The 22586-nt window shown below is 31.9% G+C and overlaps 2 protein-coding genes and 1 long non-coding RNA gene across 11 annotated transcripts in view; 2 read left to right on the top strand and 1 right to left on the bottom strand.

Annotated features, from left to right (window-relative positions):
• Positions 1-22586, bottom strand: part of LOC149908476 (uncharacterized) — a 75270-nt gene that overhangs the window by 40424 nt on the left and 12260 nt on the right. The window lies entirely within an intron of this gene.
• On the top strand, positions 445-1419 carry LOC149908478 (uncharacterized). 2 transcript variants are annotated; one of them, XR_016456728.1, is made up of 2 exons: positions 445-681; positions 881-1419. It is a non-coding gene; the product is annotated as an uncharacterized LOC149908478 (long non-coding RNA). The 2 variants fall into 2 exon arrangements; XR_016456729.1 differs by lacking the exon at positions 445-681 and adding an exon at positions 756-805.
• LOC149908479 (uncharacterized) lies at positions 6520-8790 on the top strand. The gene is made up of 5 exons (XM_090101947.1): positions 6520-7063; positions 7429-7622; positions 7776-7967; positions 8076-8181; positions 8396-8790. The coding sequence occupies exons 2-5, from the start codon at positions 7434-7436 to the stop codon at positions 8644-8646; spliced, it is 738 nt and encodes a 245-aa protein (XP_089958073.1). The 5' UTR covers positions 6520-7063; positions 7429-7433; the 3' UTR covers positions 8647-8790.

The raw sequence follows: 22586 nt of genomic DNA on the forward strand, positions 1-22586 counted from the left end.
GCGTGAAGCATGAAAAGATGGTGTACAGTACAGCTTGTGAGCCTAAACATTTAATCTATTATAGCGAAGATAAAACTACGCAACTATAAAATGAGGAAATCTTTTCTCTCAGTATATTACTTATGCCTCTCATCTTAAAAGGCTCAATTAGATACGTAGCCAAGACAAAATAAAAGAAGAAACCTCAATGAAGAGCGCACCAGTAAGATAACAAACTTCTTTATGGCATTATTTAAACAGACTTTACATACAACTTGTTGATTTTGAGCTTGGTACTGAATGATGCATTATTAGTTCATCAAAATGGCGTCAGCAATTAACGAACGCGAACGGGATGCGGGCGAATGAATGTGGCCTGTTGATCGAGGAAATCGCCTGTGGAGCAATGAACGGGGCCATTACTCTGCGTTGTATTTATTACCAAAAAAACTTTGTCTTTAATTGTTGAAATATTGATTTCATTTACAAAAGTTTCTCTCTTAAAAAGCAATTACGTTTCTTACACTATACGTGTGATTTATTGCAACGACCTTTTTTTTCTTATCATGCACATTTGGTAAACCTATTGTGAGTCCTGTATACACTCAACACTTGGTAACACATGTTAAACCTTGTGAATATTTATTGTTTAGATTCCTAGAAGTACGGGTAAGAAATACTCGAAGAGGGTCATAAATAAAGGTATAATTTTGAGTGTTATATAGACCCTAAAACGGTTGAGTTAAATAGCTCTTTGGGTGTAGTTCACTCGTATCCTTCAGACTGTTAAGACATACCTTCGATACTCTATTTGAAGATAAATAAAGTGACTATCTTCCTACAACAAAGTGCTTGAATTATTTACTAAAATTAATCACACCACTATCCATAATCCCAATAGGTTATGGGCCCAGGCTACGTTGTTGATTAATTTAAATACAAATTTTATTGAGAGGAAGAAAATTAAAATTTCAAAGTGCAATTGAAAATTAGTGAATGTATCGTAAGTAAAACATTCAGAGTGAAGATAAAGATTTTATAAACAATATGGAAACTATAAAATCTAAAAGAAACATCCAACCTTTCAACGGTGAAAATTATAATATATGGAAGTTCAGAATCCGCAGTCTCTTAAATGAACTTGAAGTGATTCATGTAATCGATAAACCAGCACCAGCGAATCCTGACAGCAAGTGGAAGAAATCGGAGTCAACCGCAAAGAATGTGTTAATTGAATATTTGTCCGATTCGTATTTAAGTTACGTGAAACCAGAATCGTCGACAAAACAAATTTTTTATGTACTAAACAATATCTTCGAAAGAAAAAGTGTAGCAAAACAAATTGGAGCTCGGAAGAAATTATTTAATTTGAAGTTGGAAGAAGACACAGATTTGTGTAAACATTTTATGATGTTCGATTCTTTGATATCGGAGTTAGCATCAGCCGGTGCGACTATCTCAGAGGTTGATAAAGTGACTCAACTATTGCTTACTTTACCACCTTCTTACAATGGTGTTATAACAGCCATCGAGACTTTGTCAGAAGACAAAATCACGATTAGATCATGAAGTTAAACTTGTTAATGAAAGTCTTGACACAAGTAAAATGGTTCTACATGTTGAACAGAAAACTAATGAAAGAAAACGAAATAATAAGGAGCTTAGAAAATCATCGAAAATACGTCGTGGAATCGTCAAGCCGAAACAAAATGGTATAAATTATAAAGGGCACATTAAGTGTCACAATTGTGGAAAAAGAGGACATTATAAAAATGAATGTCGTAACTTCTCGAAACGCTTTAAGTCCAAACCAAGTACAGAAAGACAAAGGACAATTCAAACCATTCAAGCTGAGCCAGTGATTGAAGACAGCTTTGCATTTATGGCTGGAAATTTTCAGTTAACAAATGAAGGAAGTGAAATATCCTTTTAGCAGTTAGTAAGACAGCTGACAGTGAGGTGGAATGGTAAGACGGCAATGACTGGTAAGCCGAAATACAATATATCTATTCTGGAATTTTCGGTAAGTTAAACTTTATTAATTATTAAAATAAAGATTCTAATTCCGAATAAAAATATTAGCATCAGTGACGAGGTCAAATAAGAAAAGATAAATTTTAAATTAAGTATCTATTAGAAGTTTGATAAAGTTAAATTATCTAGTAGCTAATAGATGACATTAAATGAAAAGGTAGATTACCTGTTTGTGTGAAGCTTGTATAAACAATAAACAAGTGTAAATGTCATTTAATAAAATAATGTTGAAATCAGATGTTTATGGTTCTCATGATTAAAAGAAATGAATAAATAATAATAAAATTATTTTGTAATGTTTATGATGAATTCACTCATAAGAGTGTAACATATTTTATGAGAAATAAATCTGATGTATTGTAAACCTATTTACTGATCATGTTAAAGAGAATTTATCTTACTACTTAAAAGGTAGATAAAGGTATCAGTTATCATCTCACATTGCCACGAACTCCATATTTAAAATACCTTTAGGTTTTCGAATCAGCCGTATGTTGAAACCAGTAAAACAAATTTGATGAAAAGTCATCAAAGGTAAAATGGGTATAGAGCGTATAAAGTGGAGAGTAATAAATATGTGGTAGAAAGAGATGTAAATTTAAATCAAAGGCAAAGGGAGACGAGGTTGATTCAGGTTTAAATACTGAAGTCCCTAACGATTCGTTAAACTCAGTTGACAACCTTATATATTCAGTTAAAAATAGCTATATGGGTTAATCTCAGTTGGTTGAAACTGAATGAATAGCTATATTATGTTAATCTCAGTTGGTGAAAACTGAATGAATAGCTATGTGTTAAGCTCAGTTAGTGAAAACTGAATGAATAGCTATGTGTTAAGCTCAGTTAGTGAAAACTGAATGAATAGCTATGTGTTAATCTCAGTTGGGAAAACTGAATGAATAGCTATGTGTTAAGCTCAGTTAGTGAAAACTGAATGAATAGCTATGTGTTAATCTCAGTTGGTGAAAACTGAATGAATAGCTATGTGTTAAGCTCAGTTAGTGAAAACTGAATGAATAGCTATGTGTTAAGCTCAGTTAGTGAAAACTGAATGAATAGCTATGTGTTAAGCTCAGTTGGTGAAAACTGAATGAATAGCTATGTGATAAGCTCAGTTGGTGAAAACTGAATGAAATAGCTATGTGATAAGCTCAGTTGGTGAAAACTGGAAGTAAATAGCAGCTATACGTTAAACTCAGTACCTAGACGAAAAACTGTAGTCAATAACTTTGCGTTAAACTCAGTAGCTAGTCATCAATAAAATAATAAGGCAGAAGGCTATCGAAGTATTGAAAATACAAACAATACAGTGCCTAAAATTTAATGACACAGACAATTAGTATTGACAATGAAACCGATATATCAGATAGATATTAAAAGCCAAACTTCATCTAATGAAGATGATTATTAGCCGTTTCATTATTTACTGTGCGCATAATACATTGTATATTTACTCCTAATTCACATGAGATAATTGAAAATAGGAATGATGCTAAACAATGAAAAATGCAATTAATGATGAACTATATTCTTTATTTGTAAATAAAAAGCTTGGACTTTAGTATCAAAACCAAGTAGTACAAATATTGTATATAATGAAAATGGATATTATAAAGTACGATGAGTTCGGAAATCCATAAAAGTGTAAAGCCCGTTTAGTTGCTAGAGGTATTAGTAAAAATATCGGTTGCAACAATTTTGAACTTAAGTCTTTTAACAGCAGCATGGCTTGTTAGTTTACCAGATTGATTAAACTGCATTTTAAGTGGTCAGTTAATCGTACAGTATATTAAAATACTTGAGGGTGTGAAAAGTGAAAACACTTGTGAACCCCGATTGTAAATTAAACAAAGCATTAGGTAGCATATTGCTTAAAAAAAGTTGCCAGATGTTGGATTGAAATATTTGAAAAGACTATTAGAAAAAGGTTTTACAAATGATTTTAAGGATCGATTCATGTACATACTGAATAGATGAGATATCTCTAATAATATTTATACTGAATTAAATGTGGACGATCTAGTGATTATAGTGAGTGACTATTGTTGAAAAACGATGCAGAATTTAATGAATTAATTTAAAATGGGTGATTTAAAAGGAGGTTAAATTCTTATTAAGCTTTAGAATCACGAGACAAAATAATGTCGTAACACTAGATCAAAGCACATAAGTAAATATTAAAACCGTATGAAATAAACTTAGTACAATGGGTGATCAAAATCTTCTTACATAAAATTCAATTTAGATTTTGAGGCAATGGAATCCAATGAGAATGACGGTATTCCATTTCGAATTCTTATTGGAAATCTAATGTATTTAATTTCATGTACAATGATCTGACTTTAACTATAAGCAGACATGTGAATGAAAATAAACAAGAACTCGGTAATGTTTAAAAACAAGTAGATTAAAATTAAATATGCAAAGGAAACATATAAGAACAAATTGATAAGATACTTGATTCTAATTAGACAAATTGATAAGATAATTGATTCGAGTTAGTATTTAAAAAGAAAAGTACAACGGGTTACTTCTTCTAGTTGTATGATTGATGTACAATATGTTGGAGTACAATAAGGCAGGTTCTTCTACAGAAGCTGAATATATGGCTCTGTATGAAGCTGTTAAATGCAATATGGTTAAAAAAAAAAACTTTAGCAGCAGGTATAAACCTGAAAACTAAAGAACCTATCTTAATATATGAATAGTAAAATGGATGTACTAGCTAACAATCCAACAAGCCTTATTAGATCCAAACATATTGACATCAAATATTAATTCCTTTGGGATCAATATGAGAAATAATACTAAAATTATTAAACATATGTCAACAGGTGTTCAAATTGCAGACATGCTGACAAAGCCACTACCAGGGAGGTTCCTGGAGTTAAGAGCGAAAATGGCATCAGAAGATTAATTAGTAAATAAGTTGTATCTTGATGTAAACTTATATATTTTTAATGATCTGATAAGGTTTTCCTGGGTTTCCCTTATCGTGAAGACAAATGTCGGATCACTATGTATACGGTTAGTAACAACCGTCCCAGACAAAGAGTAAGCGGAAGGTATGTCGATCAGTATTAAGAGTATTGTATTCAACTTTAGAATTTTGGTTATCATGATGTATTAATATAATTGTATATGTATTAATATGTAATTGCAATTAAAATTGTAACTTGGAAAAGAGATTAACTTTTGAGGGGGCGTGTTGAAATATTGATTTCATTTACAAAAGTTTCTCTCTTAAAAAGCAATTACGTTTCTTACACTATACGTGTGATTTATTGCAACGACCTTTTTTTTCTTATCATGCACATTTGGTAAACCTATTGTGAGTCCTGTATACACTCAACACTTGGTAACACATGTTAAACCTTGTGAATATTTATTGTTTAGATTCCTAGAAGTACGGGTAAGAAATACTCGAAGAGGGTCATAAATAAAGGTATAATTTTGAGTGTTATATAGACCCTAAAACGGTTGAGTTAAATAGCTCTTTGGGTGTAGTTCACTCGTATCCTTCAGACTGTTAAGACATACCTTCGATACTCTATTTGAAGATAAATAAAGTGACTATCTTCCTACAACAAAGTGCTTGAATTATTTACTAAAATTAATCACACCACTATCCATAATCCCAATATTAATGTATCTAGCAACTAGTTTGAATAACTTGTGGGTGGAATTGAACGTATAATTTTGAAGGATCGTGATTAATTCCTTTTTTATGACATGGCCAACGTCATCAAATCGCTCAGGCGTGGTTAGAGGGGAGGATCGTAACTCGTAGGGTAGTTCAAACGTGTTTGTTTATGCAATTTTACACTAGAAAACTTAAATTATAAAGAAAATATTATTGAGTTAATTTATATGCGCGTGTTTACAAAGACCGTCACGATTAGAAACTTACAAACAATTGTCACATTAATTTTAGGTTGAATAACAACTTGTTCATTTATTCTTGTACGTGGCATATAAAAGATGTAAAATGTTGGACACGCAAATTTGCTTAGAATAGACCGCTGTCAATATTAACTAAGGAGTATGTTGACATGACATTTGACACAAAATGACTACTTTCGCCAGTATGACAGTAATGTAAGCAGTAGGCTAAAACTTTCCACTGTAGGTGTTCCATTGTGAGTGAGAGTACACAAAACAAAAAAAGGTTACATACGGAACTAAGAGATTGCGATATTTTGGAAAAGTTTTAAACTACGTAACTGCGATGTTATCTAACAACCCATCGCCATCCATAATTTAGGTATTAATATATCGGTCAAGTATTTTTGAAAGTGAATAATCTTATATTTAAAATGAGGATTTTGAATCGCTATATAATAAGGTTATTGACATATAATCCGTATTCGTAAACGAATGTTTCTTGTAATATTACGACGATAAATTTATTCTTTTTTCTACGAATGTTAAGCAAAAAATACTACATCTCGAGCTCTGGCGGTCTACTATTCATAAATAAAAATTTGGAGCAACGTTTCGAGAACAGCAGGCTTACTCTTCAACCTAATTTCAATTCCAATCTAAGACCAATCCGATCCCAATGTTAATTTTGCAGTCACGTGATTTCGTACTCTTGAAAACAATCTGACAACATTGGATTGAAATTGGGATTGCCCCGCGATTATTTGTTACACGTGAAGTTAGCTATGAGACGGGCCGCAATAGTGTCGTCTAACTCTTTACGATTAATCGGTAATAGGACTTTTAAATGCTTTATCCTTTAAAAAACAAGGCTAATAAATATTTCTGAGTTAAATAAATATTTAATTTTATTCTTTTTAACATATTCCATCTATTTGAGCGATAGAAAATGGTCAAAATCATAAAATCACGTTTGACGTTGGCTGTATGCGGGAGGATCGTTGCCTTTTCTGCAACCCAACGCAGACGCGCTCCAATTTCAAATATTCCAAACATAATCAAGTGGTTGAGAAGAGTGGACTTATTTTAGTTGCGAGAGTTAGATATTTATAATTTTGAATTCATATTTAATTAGTTACTCAACTATTAAGAGAAATTTACATAAGGGGTAAGTAAAAAAATATACTAGCTATATTATAAGTAAGTAATGTTTTATTATGATTTTACATATCTAAATAATGAGAACCAACTATTTTTGTTTTGTCGCTGTATATAATTACTATCCTAGGTTACTTTATAAAGATGTAGCTTTTGATGATATTGACTTATAAAAACGATGAAGAAATTTTTGATTTTACGTATTTTGTAGATAATTATACACAATTATATTTGTTATTATTTACGTTTGTAAATAAATGTGTGTTTACACATACAAACCTTTATTATACTAGTGTAGTTAAATTAATTTATTAAATATGAATAAAATACAATATTTGTATTTTGTTGCGAATTATAAAAGTTTTTAAATTTCAGTAAATATGTCCAATCGGCCAAGTTATGCTCAGTTAGAAGGTTTGGTGGAGTTTCTCGAAGAAAACCCGGGCATAGCTAGAGGAGTGCTTCGGACAGCGCACGGTAAATTGGAAACAAAGAGAAAATGGGAAACGTTAGCGAATACATTGAATTGTCTTGGAGGAGCAATTAAAAATGGACAAGGCTGGGCTAAGGTAATACTTGTTACATTTATTTACTTATTAAAATTATATATTAAAATTCAAACATGAAAGCAAGTCTCATAGTCGAGCCTCAGATATATTGAACAATTTATATAAACTGCATTTAAATCATTAATAATAAGATAAAAATTCATTTGTTTTCAGTATTGGGCTGAGAAGAAATGTGCTTTAAAAAAACATTGTGCAGATCTTTCGGCTTCAATGACACGTACTGGGGGAGGGACAGACAACCTAGCAGTGTTGTCTGCCCTAGACAATAGATTAGTGGCAGTAATGGGGGGACAGGAATTTGCGACGCGTGATACAATATTGACAGTCGACCCATTTCCTCAATCGGTAATATATTTAAATAAACATACAATTTTGTAATAGAAATTTACATTACATTACATTTAGAATTCTCAATATTTAATAAATTTTATAATATTCTTTTCATTGTTTCAGTCTGCACCAGTAGTGGAAAATATTTTAATACCTGCAGAAAGTGCGGAAATGGATAGTTCCACAATTATAACGACACACAATGAGGCAGTACAAGAATTACCCACGAGTAAATATTTGTACAAAATTTGTTTAGGAATTTTAATTTATTTTAAATATGCTCCATAAACCCATTAGTCACTCAACCACAATTGGGATTTTTTGTTACAGCTCGAACATGTAACACTTCACTATTTTATTTTATTGACTTTTTTCTAAACATAAACAATTTGTGACATGATGTTTCAAGTGCTGATTTTACATTTTTTATGATTATATTTCAGTACCTGCGCCTGCGACGCCACTTCAAAGTGCCATTCCACAGCGACCCCGCCGACGCCGCTCCTCGATACAGAGAACGGTGGATATTGATATGCAGCAGATGGCGGATATCGAAGCGCGGCGGGTTGAAGCAGAATTAATTACAGCGCAAGCATTAACCAAATTGTCAGAGAGCGTTAGCAATATTGGAAATGCTTTGTTGTCAATTGCTAATGCAATTTCAGAAGTTGCAAGAAAAATGCCCAGTCAATAACTTTTCAAGATTATATTATTATGTACTTAGATTTATGTGTTGAAATTTATTTTTTTATTATTCTTTTTTTATTTGTTAGGTAATGTATCATTCTATTTTAATTGTTAATTTGTGTTATATTAGTAGAAAGTATAGAAATAAATACTATGATTAAATAAAAAAAGTTTATTCATTTCATTCATCATCACATGTCAAAACTTAGATTAACAACTTAATAGATTAATCATTTAAAAATAAGTTGAGTAGGTAACTTATAACTACCAAAGCTGAAAAAATACAATTTTATACCAAATAACTAAACATAACTAGAAAATTTATAACAAATAATATAAAACTTCCCTTGCTTTTAACCTACCTCCTACTTGCCCACAACTGCTGAACTAAAATATTTCGTTTTTCGATTCCTCGTCTTAGTTCAGCAGCTGCAGCTGTGCTGCTAGTTGATTCTTGAGAAGAGACATCAGGGCATTCATTACCACACTCTGCTGTATTCTCTACAAGATCAACACCTACTCTATTAATACATATGTTATGTAACACACAACATGCGTTGATAATTTTAGCTACTGTATCTGGATGGTAATGCAGCACTCTATGTTTGTGTAAGCAACGCCACCTATTTTTTAATATACCAATGGTACGTTCCACGGTATTCCTTGCAGAGCAGTGCAACTTAGTGTAGTGATGTTCTGGGGAGCCATCAGGAGCATCTAATATAGGTGTCATCATGTACTCCCTCTGTGCATATCCAGAATCACCTGAAATGTAAAACTATTTATCAAAATAGATTCAAAAATACAAAAATCCTACTATAAACTTATTTAAATAATTTACTTGCCTAGTAAATACACATTTTCTCCATTATTATTTAAAGTAATTAAATGTTGTTTAACGGGGTGCTGATTCCACACGAAACTATCATGCGATGCTCCTCCAAATGAAGCATCTACTGACAAGATTCTTAAATCTGCATCACTAATCTAAAAATACATATTAAATTAAAAACATGGACTTATAACAAATTGATTATTAAGTGAATTATTACTTACAATCATAACATTTCTTGAATGAAAATGTCTGCGATTAAAAAACCTTTCTTCATTATCTTTAGGTCTTATCATGGCTACATGAGTGCCATCAATACATCCAATAATACAGGGAATGTTAAATTTTTCATAAAATCTAGAAAATAAGTGCAACTTAATGAAACAATGCTTTATACTAAAACACAAAAAAAAAAACAGTTTTATAATCCAAGATAAAAGGTAGATAAAAATTAGGTATTTGTCTTTTGCATTACCTTCGTTTTATAGCATCTCTTTCCGGACGATTTTGAGGAAACTTAATCCATTTTTTTTGAATAACTGCATTGTTAAGAGCTGCCGTCACATCCCTTATACTGCGACTAACAGATTGTTGTGACATGAGAGTACCATACGTGCCTCCAACTAATTTTTGGTAACTCCCAGTCGCATAAAAAGACAATGCTACTAAAACCTGCAAAAATTATACAAGTCTAAAGCTTTTCTTATGTATATCACTATATAATATTATCAACATCAAAAAAGTCAATTATTAAAGAATTTAAAGACAATATACGTACCTTATATTTTGGTGCTATATCACTTCTTCTTTTATCAGTTGGCATAAAAGGTTTGATTTCTTCATAAATTTCCCCAAATAAAACCTTACTTACTCTATAATTCGCTCTAAATTCTTCATCATTCATGGTAAACGCTTTATCCGTATATCGCATCATACGACGCTCATCTCGTCGTTGTTTTAATTGTTTTCTATGGGAATTACTCAAAATACTATAAATAACTGCTAACCGTGCCATATTATACACCAATAACTTATTAAAATCAATTAAAATAGTAAAACAATTCCTAAAAAGTTACACTTTTGCTATTGGAAAAATCACAATTGACAAGCAATCCGAACGCAATATCAACTCAATAGACCGCTGTCAAATAAACTCAAGAGTAGCATTTAGCGCACGGCATAGCCCGATCCCAATTCCACTTAGTTCTCGTAAGAAATACGCAATTTGAAACCAATGTGGCGCTAGCGTCGATCTCAAGAGTACGAAATGTTAAAATTCCGATGTATCGACATTGGAATTAAACTCGAGAGTAAGCCTGCAGTTAAGTCTTGAAAAACGATTTGTAAATCGTAAATATGTATGTGACTAGAAATACAATATTTTATGCTGCATTACCAAATGCTGTCTTCTAATGAATAAATAACTGTATTTGATAGCATTGATTTGGAATAACATTCTTAGTGTGAGATTTGCAGAATATCCAGATTTTTTTGTCTTCTGAATATCTGTGCATTCGACTTCCGAATCTTAACCTATACGCATAGATTACATATTACTCAATTCCATCTCTTAAGTTCATTAAACCCCTCTCCTAGAACTAATATACAAAGTTAGACGTCAAAATATTAATGTACGATGCATCAATATCTTTAGAAAGTCACATGAGCAGCTTTTTATTGACTTATCTCATAGATAGGTAACCTGTATAGCCATACTAGTAAGTTGTCACTTGTCGCGCTATACTGGGCTTGTCTAACTCTCTAATTAATTAATTTCTTTCCAAGAATTCCACTAAAATCGATATTAACTTAGTTACGCTGCTAATCTGCTATTGATGTTAATTTTTTAAACGATTTTAATGCACGGAAACTTCACCGAATATCTTGATGACAAAATGGATGGATTTTATAAACCACAAAATCAGCGACAGGACCTTAGGTGCCTAGTTATAGTCTATGAATTAAATTATGTTAAACTGTATTATAGACTAAGCAAAAACAATAGAGGTTCTTTCCGACTTTTCTCGGTAGAAGCTTTTTAATTAGTAGTAATGAAAACATTGACTATTCATACCCTCATGCAAATGTTTACAAGAATAATAAGAATAAATTTAAGTCTATTACAACATTGTGTTAATTAGATGACATCGATACGGATGTGCTAAACAATAGATGCATTCAAATAAACTATTTATAATGTATTTATTCTAAACCTTGGCGCTTGGTAATATAGAAATGCTTAGGGCACGCCGCCAAGACGAGTTATTAACAGTAAATATATGAACCTTGAACTTCTTGACACGTAAATATCAGCAACACGCAAACACTCCCCAGAGGAATAAAGCTAAATATCATTTTTGTGTGTATAACTACACGTTTAAGTCTGCCACGTGGTTTAAATTATTTCGGTGTACCTAGGGGCGGATACGGGTCGAACACCCCAAAGAGCGAATGTCGTTACTCCACGACCCCATATGTTTTCGAAACCCTAATCTTATTTAAGTCGGTGCTTTACCAATTCAGAAAATCAATACGCGTTCTTTTAAATTGCTTCAGTTCAAACCGGTCGGTTGAAATAAATACTACACAGAACATAAATCCTGCAAGAATTTTAATTAAAAATTCTTAAAACAATGATAAGTCTCATATAAATCCATTGAATACAGAAGATTTAGTCACCGGCCGTGTAATGAGTCGGTATCGGCTTTCCTTTCTATGCGTTCACTGCGGTTACGCTATTTCATGGTTGACGTAAATGCTTCGATATAACATTGATAGGGAATGCACATTCTTTTCACCGTATGATTTAAAAGGCATTCAATGTACGCATGTCTGCTTTCTCTTTAAACATGCAGTTAAAGCTCGTAGGAGTGTAAATTGATGGTATATTTAAAAGTACATCATAAACACGGATGTAATAAAGAGCTTATAAAATGATTTGCGATTTGCATGTCTAGTTAACGAGCATACGACAGGCTTATATCGATTTCTACGTGTGCGAGCGGGATAATTTCGCTCGCTTGGCTTGCATACAAATACCGCTGTCACGTCATGGTCGCTGCATTTTTTACCGCGCACTTGTAATCCGCCTTGAAGATTACAGGATAAAACCGCTATGCGGTATTAAAATTATTCTGGAAGCTATTTCATATTTTAAGACGTCATGCAGTTTTTGTTAGTCCGTTCTGATGATACTATAATCGTAGGATACGGTCAGGTTTTAATTATAATTGCAGTACAAATAAATAATTTGTGAATATATTAGCCATTAACAAAACTTACATATAAAACATTTATATTTAATATATTCCTTTGCCATAAAGTATGTGCAAAAATATGCTCATAGCGAAGCGTTTCGATCTCTGATAAAAAGGCGTGCATCCCATAATTTACACAGCTATAATACTGGTCCTATCTTGGCCTAGAGTCCGCCTACCACACGATAACATGACATCCTATATTTTCAACAAGTTCGCTTCTAGCAATATATTACTAGCACTGTAATTATGCAAATATTGAACTGTTATTTCTTTTGGCAAAAGACTACGATCATTATATTTATATAAAAAAATCATTTAGATAGCGTGAGACTACGAAATCTAAACGTTATTCGATAAAAAGAAGCTCTTATCGTTCCAGCATTCCTTTTTTAAACATATATGTATTTGTAACTGTCAAACGCTTTAATGACGAGATGAAAGATAAATGACAGTTTCAAATCAATGTGACTATAGACAACGTCGACACTTCCTCTATTCAGCATGTATTTAAAAATTAACATGTTAGAGCAATCAGCTATCTTGTGGTTGATTGATTAGTGCTTTTTAGGCAATATTCGTCTCATATCAGTTTCATGTTCTATGTGGAGTTACTTGTCATCGTAATTAACCTTATTATTATCAGTGATTTCATAAAAATCACAAAGGGTCGATTAATTTCACTTGAAACGCAATATTGTTCACTTGTTTTCCTTTTGGATTTCATGCATTTCTACTCGAAAACAATTACAAATATAGCGTATTGATATTAACACTAACCCGAGCTATATTTCCAGTGAACTGCCTGTATGTGAATGTGCGGAACACAGCTGCCTAGAAGTGGGTTGTGAAACCTGGCTTATCGTTCATCTTTCACACAGGTTTTCTTAACCCTACTAATGAATAGCCCCGTAAGTGTGACATGAGACTTCTTTTGCGCGAAATATTATTTTTAATTAAGCACGTAAGACATTCTTTTAAGGATAAAAAGCTGCCGTTCAACACGCACAGTCTTATTTATTTTTCTAGTTATTTATTTGTACCTACCACCTACACAATATTAAGAAGTCTTCTCATGAAATGTGAAATGAAAATTGATATCTTACTGTGAATAAATAAACAAAATGCAAAATAACATTGCAGGATATAAAATCTAATCAATTAAATATGTTGCATTGATATCACCAAAATACTTGGTACAATAAACATTCAATAATAATTGTTCTTGATAATGAATATCTATGTATAATTACGTATTTTCAAGTATAAATTGATATTATTTTATCAAAAGATTATCTGATGTCAGATCACATGATTCAGGCTACCTTTTATAGATGGTAGAAGGCGGATGTAGTCGTAGATAATTCAATTAGAATATTATCTTACTGGCAATCAAGATATTTATACATTGCAAAGGAGATAATTGGTGTTTGACGATGTTCAAGAAAATTTAAAATAATATATTCTAAAATGTTTTTTTCCTACAACTATAGGTAAGGTAATTTATAAACTTTAGTAATTCAATATCATCTATATCTTTATATCTATGTCTATAAAATCAATTAAACAAATGCTAAGAATACAGTGATTTAAAAATAATGTTTATTAAACATTAAATTAAAAACTGTAGACAATTACATTTTGTGCGAATATATCGTAAGAAATAAAAAGAAGTAATAATATAACAAGTCAATTAAGATACCCAGTATCATCGTTAAGACATCTTTACGGAAGCATTGTGACCTTGCAGATTGTTTACATAGTACTCTCAGTAAAAATCTTAATATTTAACATTTTACAATTACCAGTAGGTACCTACCTACGTATTTGATTATTTACACAAACCGACAAAAAATGGTAAAAACTCCGCAGGATTTAGGTATTAAACACCACCAGATTTGCTCGTTACGTAGTACATGTATAAATCTTTGTTTCCTCTTTCCTTTCCTTGAATTACCAGATCATTTATTCCGCGTTAAAATTTTCATATTTTATACATTTACATAGGTAATTTTATAGATAAGATCTATCTGTAAAGGTACATCAGTTTTATATTCACAGTATCACGTTTCCAAACACCGGATAAATTACAATGGAGCCGCGGGCCCGCGGACCAACATCAATGTCACCAAGGAAATCTTTTGTTTGTCGCTCATTTGGGACCGTGTGAATATTAATCTTATTATTTCGAAATGCTCATTATAATACAATGTTGCAATTTAAACGAGTTTTACAGTGTATGAGAACCATCTTAATGAATAACCGTAAATCTGATTTTAAATAGAAGTAATAAGGAAGCGCATAAAATTTAAAGCTTTGCTTTTTGTATAAAGCATCATTATGTACTTCCAATTATTGTATATAATAATGTTGTTTTGGTTTTAAGGCGACCTAATTGACTTATCACAAGGATACTGTGTGAGTTCGTTAATGTTAATAAATATTTAAATAGAATGCAATTGCAATGCATAACTAACATGATGACATCGTTTCTACGATTTCGACTATTATCGAATAAACATTTTGGTAGAAAACACAAGCTAGTAATAACTAATAACTAATAACGTGCATATTTTATACGAACATTAATAATTTTAATACATTATTAAGAAAAAATGTAACATTATTCAGGACATAAAATATCTGATTTAAATTATACCTACTTGACACAATTTGTAAACCAAGTCAAAGGGTAAAAACCTTCAACCAATAAAGGTATCGCGAATGTTTATTGTCTACAGTGCGGTGTGGAACTAGGTCACAGTTTCAGTGAATTATGTACATAATCCGTATTTATAGCACAGTAAACAACTCTACCAATTTTATCACCAAACTGTTAATAAAGTTGGGCTTAATTACACATGTGGACTTGATCAATATGACTTTACGTAAGGATTCAAAATACTTTTAATTACACAGAATTATTCCTTCTTATTTAAATTAAAATTACGGCTGTGGTTTATAATATGTTATTATATTGAGACACATTTACATCAACAAAAACTTCGTGAGATTTATCCGTCTGTTACTATCACATGGTTTGTCAGATGTGTGTAATTCCACAGAATGAATAATGGTCTGTATTTCTGTTATGATCTCACTATAATGTATGTTCATGAAATTTGTCACCTCAAGGATCGATATCACCACTTAAAACATTGAACGAGCCAGTTATAATTCGTCACGAATTGCAAAATCGATACCGCAGTTCGAGCAGCTATTGTTTTGTACTTTATAATGAAACAGCTGCGTAATCGGTAAAATTGATGTCATTTGTTTGAGATAAAATCAAAAGGTTTACGGTATAGGATAGTACTCTGAAACTTATATAGAAATCTTAATTCATCTGACAGATTCAAGGTGCGGAAGAAACTTTCTATAATTTTGTTTCGGCAATTATTGTGCTAAATTTGTAGAGGTGCATCGCAATGATTAAGCAAATTAATTGTTCACATTGTGAAGACAGAGCCTTGTACTTGCTAATTTCAAAACGTTGATAATTAGTTTTACGACATTGTTCCAAAATAAATATATTTGTAAATATAATAGTCTGTGCTGGCGGCGGTGGCGCCCCCGCAACTCTCTGGCATGCTCAGTCTTGGCATTACCTATATGAAATAAATGCAGTGGGTGTAAGTCGTATGTGCAACCAAGTTGAATTAATAAACCAGTTTACATTTAAATATTACCTAACTTGTATTCCCACGTGTATTTAATCGTGTTTTATTGGAAGACTAATTATGGGGATGTCATGTGGAAATTCGTTCCAAATTTTTGATAATTATTAATGTCACTATAGCCTTATAAATTGAATATGTGTTTACTGTTTACCTATTAGTTATACTCCTATTATAGTAGGGGAGGCCAAGAGGGGGATTTTGGGATTTACTCGAGCGCGTCAGATAACTATAAGGGACGGTACCTTAGCTATTCATTAGTACCTCTAGTCAATATGAGCAGTTATGGTTGGTGGGTGCGCTCAGGGGCCCCGCTGGAAAATTTGAATAATCCATAATTCCCTAAGGTTGAGCTCGAATCGTCAGATTAGCGAAATGGGGACTTCTTATATTGTAATTAACCCCCCCATATATTAATCTGACGCGCTCGAATAATATTACTTTAATTTTTTACCCTTTCTTCATAGCGATTAAATCGCCACTTAAATCGTCAGATAAGATAACGTATACTTTTTTTCAGTGACGTCCTGGAGCATGCAAAATATCAATATCTAACGCGCTTGAGTATTTCCAAGCCAATTTTTTTCTTTTTTAAATTAAAAAAAATCAAAAAACCCTTCCCCACCGCTAAAAGTGAAAACATTATAGGACCTTTTTTTCTCGCTATGGTCTAATCTACCAATTCTAATAGGTTCCCATGACGCTCGAGTAAATCCACATTTAGCATCCTGGGCTCCCCTACTATTAGTAGATATAGGAACAAATAAGAAACAAATATGTATAAGTGACTCAGACATACTTTGCACATGTTTTCGCATACCTAAGTGCATTTTAAAAACGTCAATAAAATTACAATAATTTATTATTATTGAATGACTTCATCTACCCAAAATAACAGTAACGCATGAAGTTCTACCAAATTTAAGTATTTTTTTCCTGTTCATTTTATTTACGCCAAGGATTGTATAATTAATATAATTTAGATAAAAATCAAAGGAAAATTTAGTATATAATATTTACAAAATGGTATTACGAAATTACCATATTAAAAAATTATATGATCCCAAAGCAAAATCAAATTTCATTCAAATGCAAATTGATATATATATATAGACTTCCTTAATATACTCCTAATAATAAGTAATAATTATTGTAATTTAATGCCTCATAGCTCGCATTTCACATAAAAAGTGAGAGTAAAGAACTTGAAACCGAAACATTTGTCACTAAAATAACGATGTGAGTTTCCTCTAGCTATATTTAACAAGCCATGGGAATAATTAATACAAAAATACTTGTTTTATAAATTGAAAAATATTCAAAAAAATCGATACATAAAATGGATTTATGCACAAGTTATTTTTATGATCCCTGCAGCTGCCCACTGTCCATGTTTCAATTTTGAATAATCTTCCAAATATCTTGATAAAAATATTATACAAAACGAAGGCCATCGGACCTTAACAATATCTTACTTATTTTATTATCGAACCCAAATGCTATTTTTCAATTACATACAATTTTGTTCTGATCCTTTTGCACACAAAATTGTATTAAAAATTTTTCCTTGTAACGAACTCTTCAAAGCTCTTCATTCGTCTAGCTCTAGCTCAACTATCTTAAAACACTTCTACGAGATAGTTGCGAATATTCACACATATTTGAATCTGTCATACGTTCTCTGGGTCTGCTTAGTATCGGGGCGTCTGAATCGAATTCTTTAGCAGTATTTTTAGATCCTCTCACAACAAGTGCTCTCGGGCTGTAACTAATATTTCGAGTGTTGGAGATATGAGCGAGTGAGATTTATTTTTATGGCTTGGATGATAATCTATACGATATGGTAATAATGGTAGATATGCGATTGCACGTTAAGAGCAATGTTTCTTATAAACTTGTTGTTTACACTATCACATACGAATGAGCATTTTAAAGAGATAAATTTTGAAATTTAGATTGGTTCGCTTGCGCTATTTTTTTGTAATTTAATGTAGAAAGAGAACGAGAACGAAATGCCCGATGCCGCATATAAATTGATTTGACGTTCAAATATTATCGTTGGAAACTCAACTTCCATTAAAATCTACGTTGAGACAAAAGTTTTATATTCCATGAAATTCAGAACAAACAACCTATTCGTGTTATAAAAGAAAAACTTAATATTAAATGTTGGTTTAAATAGTAACATAACAACTAGGTCGTGCATTTAACTTGTCAGCTAAATTGAAAGATTTTAGCATTTCCTTTCATGAGGGAAACATTATCTTCATGTTTTAAAATTTATTAATGTATATTGCACGCCTCATAAGCGAAGCGTTGAGGTGGGTACTACTGTCACTTCGCGCAAAACATCTGATTTTTCAAACTTTAAAATGTCTTTATGTATCATACATTGCACTTGTAAGATAATACATACACACACATATTAAGAAAAAACACTATTTTTAACATTCATGATATTTTTGATGTCATTTTTGTTATTTAAACTAGTTAAAAAACAGTTTAAAAAAGTTCTGTCTTGGACGTCCGTGTGTCTGTATGTGCGGAGGATTTTCTTGTTAACACGATAGCGACCGAAATACTTTACTAATCGAGTCTTTTTTTTTTCTCTTACGCTTGAGTATGCTCAGGAATAGAACCCTTTCATTTTTCAGGGTCTGATTCGATGTGGTTTAATTGTTATTAAATAAACAAAAATAATAATTAATAAGTAAATAATTATTTAAAAAAAATTATGAGGCGTGCACTTTTGGATTTTCCAAACTATTCTTTAAACTATATTAAGAGGTATTCTGCAGTTTGGGAACTAATGGAAAGAAAGTGCTTAATCCACATAAACTGCCAATATATATGAATACAAAAATAGAAGCGGCCTTGCCTTCCCACTTAACAAGGAAACCACGTAATAAATTTTATCTCCTTGTAATCGTTACTTTCTTCATTAACAGCAACTTATAGTGCTATAAAGATGAAGGAACTGAGATAAACAAGCGACGTAGAAAAGTTCAAATAAAACTTTAGCTTGCGTTTATAAATTGATTGTTTGCTGTCGTTTTCACTCCATTATTTCAGTCGGAATTCAGTTTGTTTGTGTTGCTTCGCCAATGAAAATGTCAATTTAAAAATACAAAGTTCAATTTGAATGTAAATTTTCAGCTTTGGGCTTTTTCTTGAGGACACGTTATCAGATTTTTGATTATTTACATATTTTCGATTTAAAATTTTAAACTGTTATAACTACTAACGATGTATTTTATACAATATTTATTATAATTATACATTTATTAGCCTTATTGTGATACCATTTCGAATGATACGCGCAAGAGAAAGCCAGTACGCAAACATAGGCTGTAAAACTGATAGGTTATTGCCATCTTCGTCTAGAATGTCGCCTGCAAACTGTCCAAGTATCGAACGAAGCAGTAAAATTGCAAGGAAAAGTTGGCCGTATGCCAACGGTCGCGAAGCCAGCGCGATTTAAATCCGAAAGGAAACTCTTTCCTTAATCATGTGAAAATGTAAACGCACGCATTCCTCGTCGCTCCGAAAGTGAGTTTTATTCATTTCACATTCATAAAATAAACAGAAGTCACGTTACAGAAGGACTCATATTTGAATACTTTGATAATGACGTATTTTACAGCTACATTATGCAAGCGGCAAAACTGAATAAGTTTTTTTTTTTTATAAATTAATTCATTTAACATGTAACATAAAATCACCATATAGCCTAAAGCCTTATCATAGCTATTAGCATTAATGATTACTTTACAACCGAGTTTCAACTTCCCCAATAATGGGAATTAACAAAACAGGCACGCAAACCGTCCCTTCTCCAAGCGTTAGCAATAACGTGACTTAGTATCAGCCTATTTCATCAAGCGGTCTTAACATTAAATACACTCCAAGGGAAATAATCAAGTATGTAAACCCTGTTACTAAACATTGACTCGAAACACAATACCTATAACAGAAGGGTTATGCTAAGCACTTTAGCAGACGACTGTATCGCGTCATCATTTAAACCTTGAACCGTCATTATCCTCTTAAAACTCTCGTATTCTAAGGCACAAATATACGACAATTCTAACACTATACATGAAGAAAAATCTGCACCGCAAGGAAAATAGTAACAATAAAACTCTAGCCGGCAAACTTTCCTTTCAAAAGTAACTTTTATAACAAAGACAGTTAGGGCCATTTTAGGTTATTGTGAGTCATAACTCATAACGAGCCCGCCGCCGAGGATACCCTAGGGGTTGCATAGTTCACCCCAACCTTGTCAGTTTTCTGGAAAATTTGCCAAAACAAGTTTTTTGTTCCCGTCTGCAATTGTTCGCAGTCTAACTAACAACCGCCACAACTAAATTCTACATGTCTGTTCACATACTGCGATTGAATATCATTTAAATAGCATTATAATATAAAAATGAAGCTTAATTATGTTATTTGGCTGTGTAAGGTATAATTTGTAATTGCAAATATATGTAACAAACGTTTCTAATTTATATATTATGGTATAAATTATATTGAGAGTATTTATGTACCTACTGTTTTAACAGTTACTCTTATAAACAACGCGTCTTCTTGTGAACGTTACTATCTTTGTCGGGAACGATCTCGCAAGACGTAAAGAATTATTGCTCTTAGGGTGTGACCCTCAACTTTATCTTAGGATTTTCACGACACGAACGGATGATTCATTCAGTGGAAAATATAAGGGGAATGTCAGCATAATTACAACGATAAAATGTAATTACTGTCTGTTTTAGCGTAGGAAGGTTTTTATGAACGGTGAAGGTATAAGAAGTAAGAATCTCCAGAAATTCCACCTTCTTGGAACCTTTATTAAAAAATTATCATATTGCTTGTGTTGTAGAACAGTGGACGTTATCGAAGTGATTTTGTTAGAAAAATTACATAAAAAAATTACTGAGTAGTGTTACCATGATCTTAAAATTACCTCCATACATGCATTATATTAGTCACGTTTTTTATAATTTCCTTGTTGCTGAAGCGTGTCAGACTTGCGCTATTTTAATCAATGTTTTATTACTTCATTTCAGTATTACGTGTATATCTTTTATTGTGTAATGTGCTGTGTTTAAACAAAAAATTAGAGGGATGAAGATTAAAATAAATTCAATCAGAGCTTCTATTAAGTACGTAAGTACCTACTTCGTAGTGAGTTGTTTATTTTCGTGCATTTCGACATACACAGCGAACAAAATCTGTAATCATCTGTATTTAATTGTTAACATTCATACCTACTTTTTACTTTTTAGTTAGTATAAAATTCAGTAGGTACTTAAGTAGAGTATGCAAATTAAATGTAAATGTAATAAAAAAAGAAACGATATTCAGATTTGATGAAAATGCAGCTTGATTGCAACATGCACGTCGCACGCGCAATGCTAACAAGTATAGAAGCAGATGTGATCTTATTCTTCACCTGCTCGCCAAAACACCTTGTTATACGGAGACGTTTGCCATTTTTGGTCTCACGACCGTTTCGTGTAGCCTTTTCTTGACCCTTGATATTTAGGGCTTATATAATTAATCTTAGGTAAGTTTTAGGTATGACTTAGAAATAACCTTGACGAGTCGGCTGAAGGTTAATCGATAATTGAAAGGAGAAAAAAATTAATTGATGCTTCACGAGAGGGATCATTTTTAGGACCACAATTAAAATGTTTCAGATAAGATATTCTGGTTGTTACTTTACATGAAAAACAATTATTATTTTGCTAACGGAGAAGTTAGGTAGATAGATACCTATGTACTTTTCAGGATTATAATTTGTAACTGCTTAGAGATTTAGTAAGTTTCCCCATCTTAGCGAATCTTGTTAGCGGAACTAAAAGCGATTAAACAAAGTGATTTTCTGCGTAGCAATACTTAAATAATTTTAGATCAAACGAAACAGGATGTCTATGTCTAGTCTCGCCAATCCTGCCAATGTCTGCACATGCAACTAAAATAGAATCAAATAGTTTTCTTCCTTTCACAGTTGAAACAATGGATTAATTGATTATTCCCTTACGTAAAACATTCATGTACCTATAAAACATGATCTGGGGGATATTTCAAATAATGGAATGAAGAGTTTTATGAAATTATATTAGCTATTGAATGTTATATAACAATAACGTCTATTGTAATATTATATTATACTCTTGAC

The sequence above is a fragment of the Colias eurytheme genome, chromosome 5 (assembly GCF_061535395.1).
Source record: "Colias eurytheme isolate Ceu_HAF_F1 chromosome 5, ilColEury1 Martin Lab GWU primary, whole genome shotgun sequence".
NCBI classification, from domain to species: Eukaryota; Metazoa; Arthropoda; class Insecta; order Lepidoptera; family Pieridae; genus Colias; species Colias eurytheme.

Coding starts and splice junctions, on each gene's coding strand:
- LOC149908479 (XM_090101947.1), top strand. CDS start 7,434: ATGTCCAATCGGCCAAGTTATGCTCAGTTAGAAGGTTTGGTGGAGTTT. Junction 7,623..7,775: donor ATGGACAAGGCTGGGCTAAG/GTAATACTTGTT, acceptor ATTTGTTTTCAG/TATTGGGCTGAGAAGAAATG. Junction 8,182..8,395: donor AGTACAAGAATTACCCACGA/GTAAATATTTGT, acceptor ATTATATTTCAG/TACCTGCGCCTGCGACGCCA.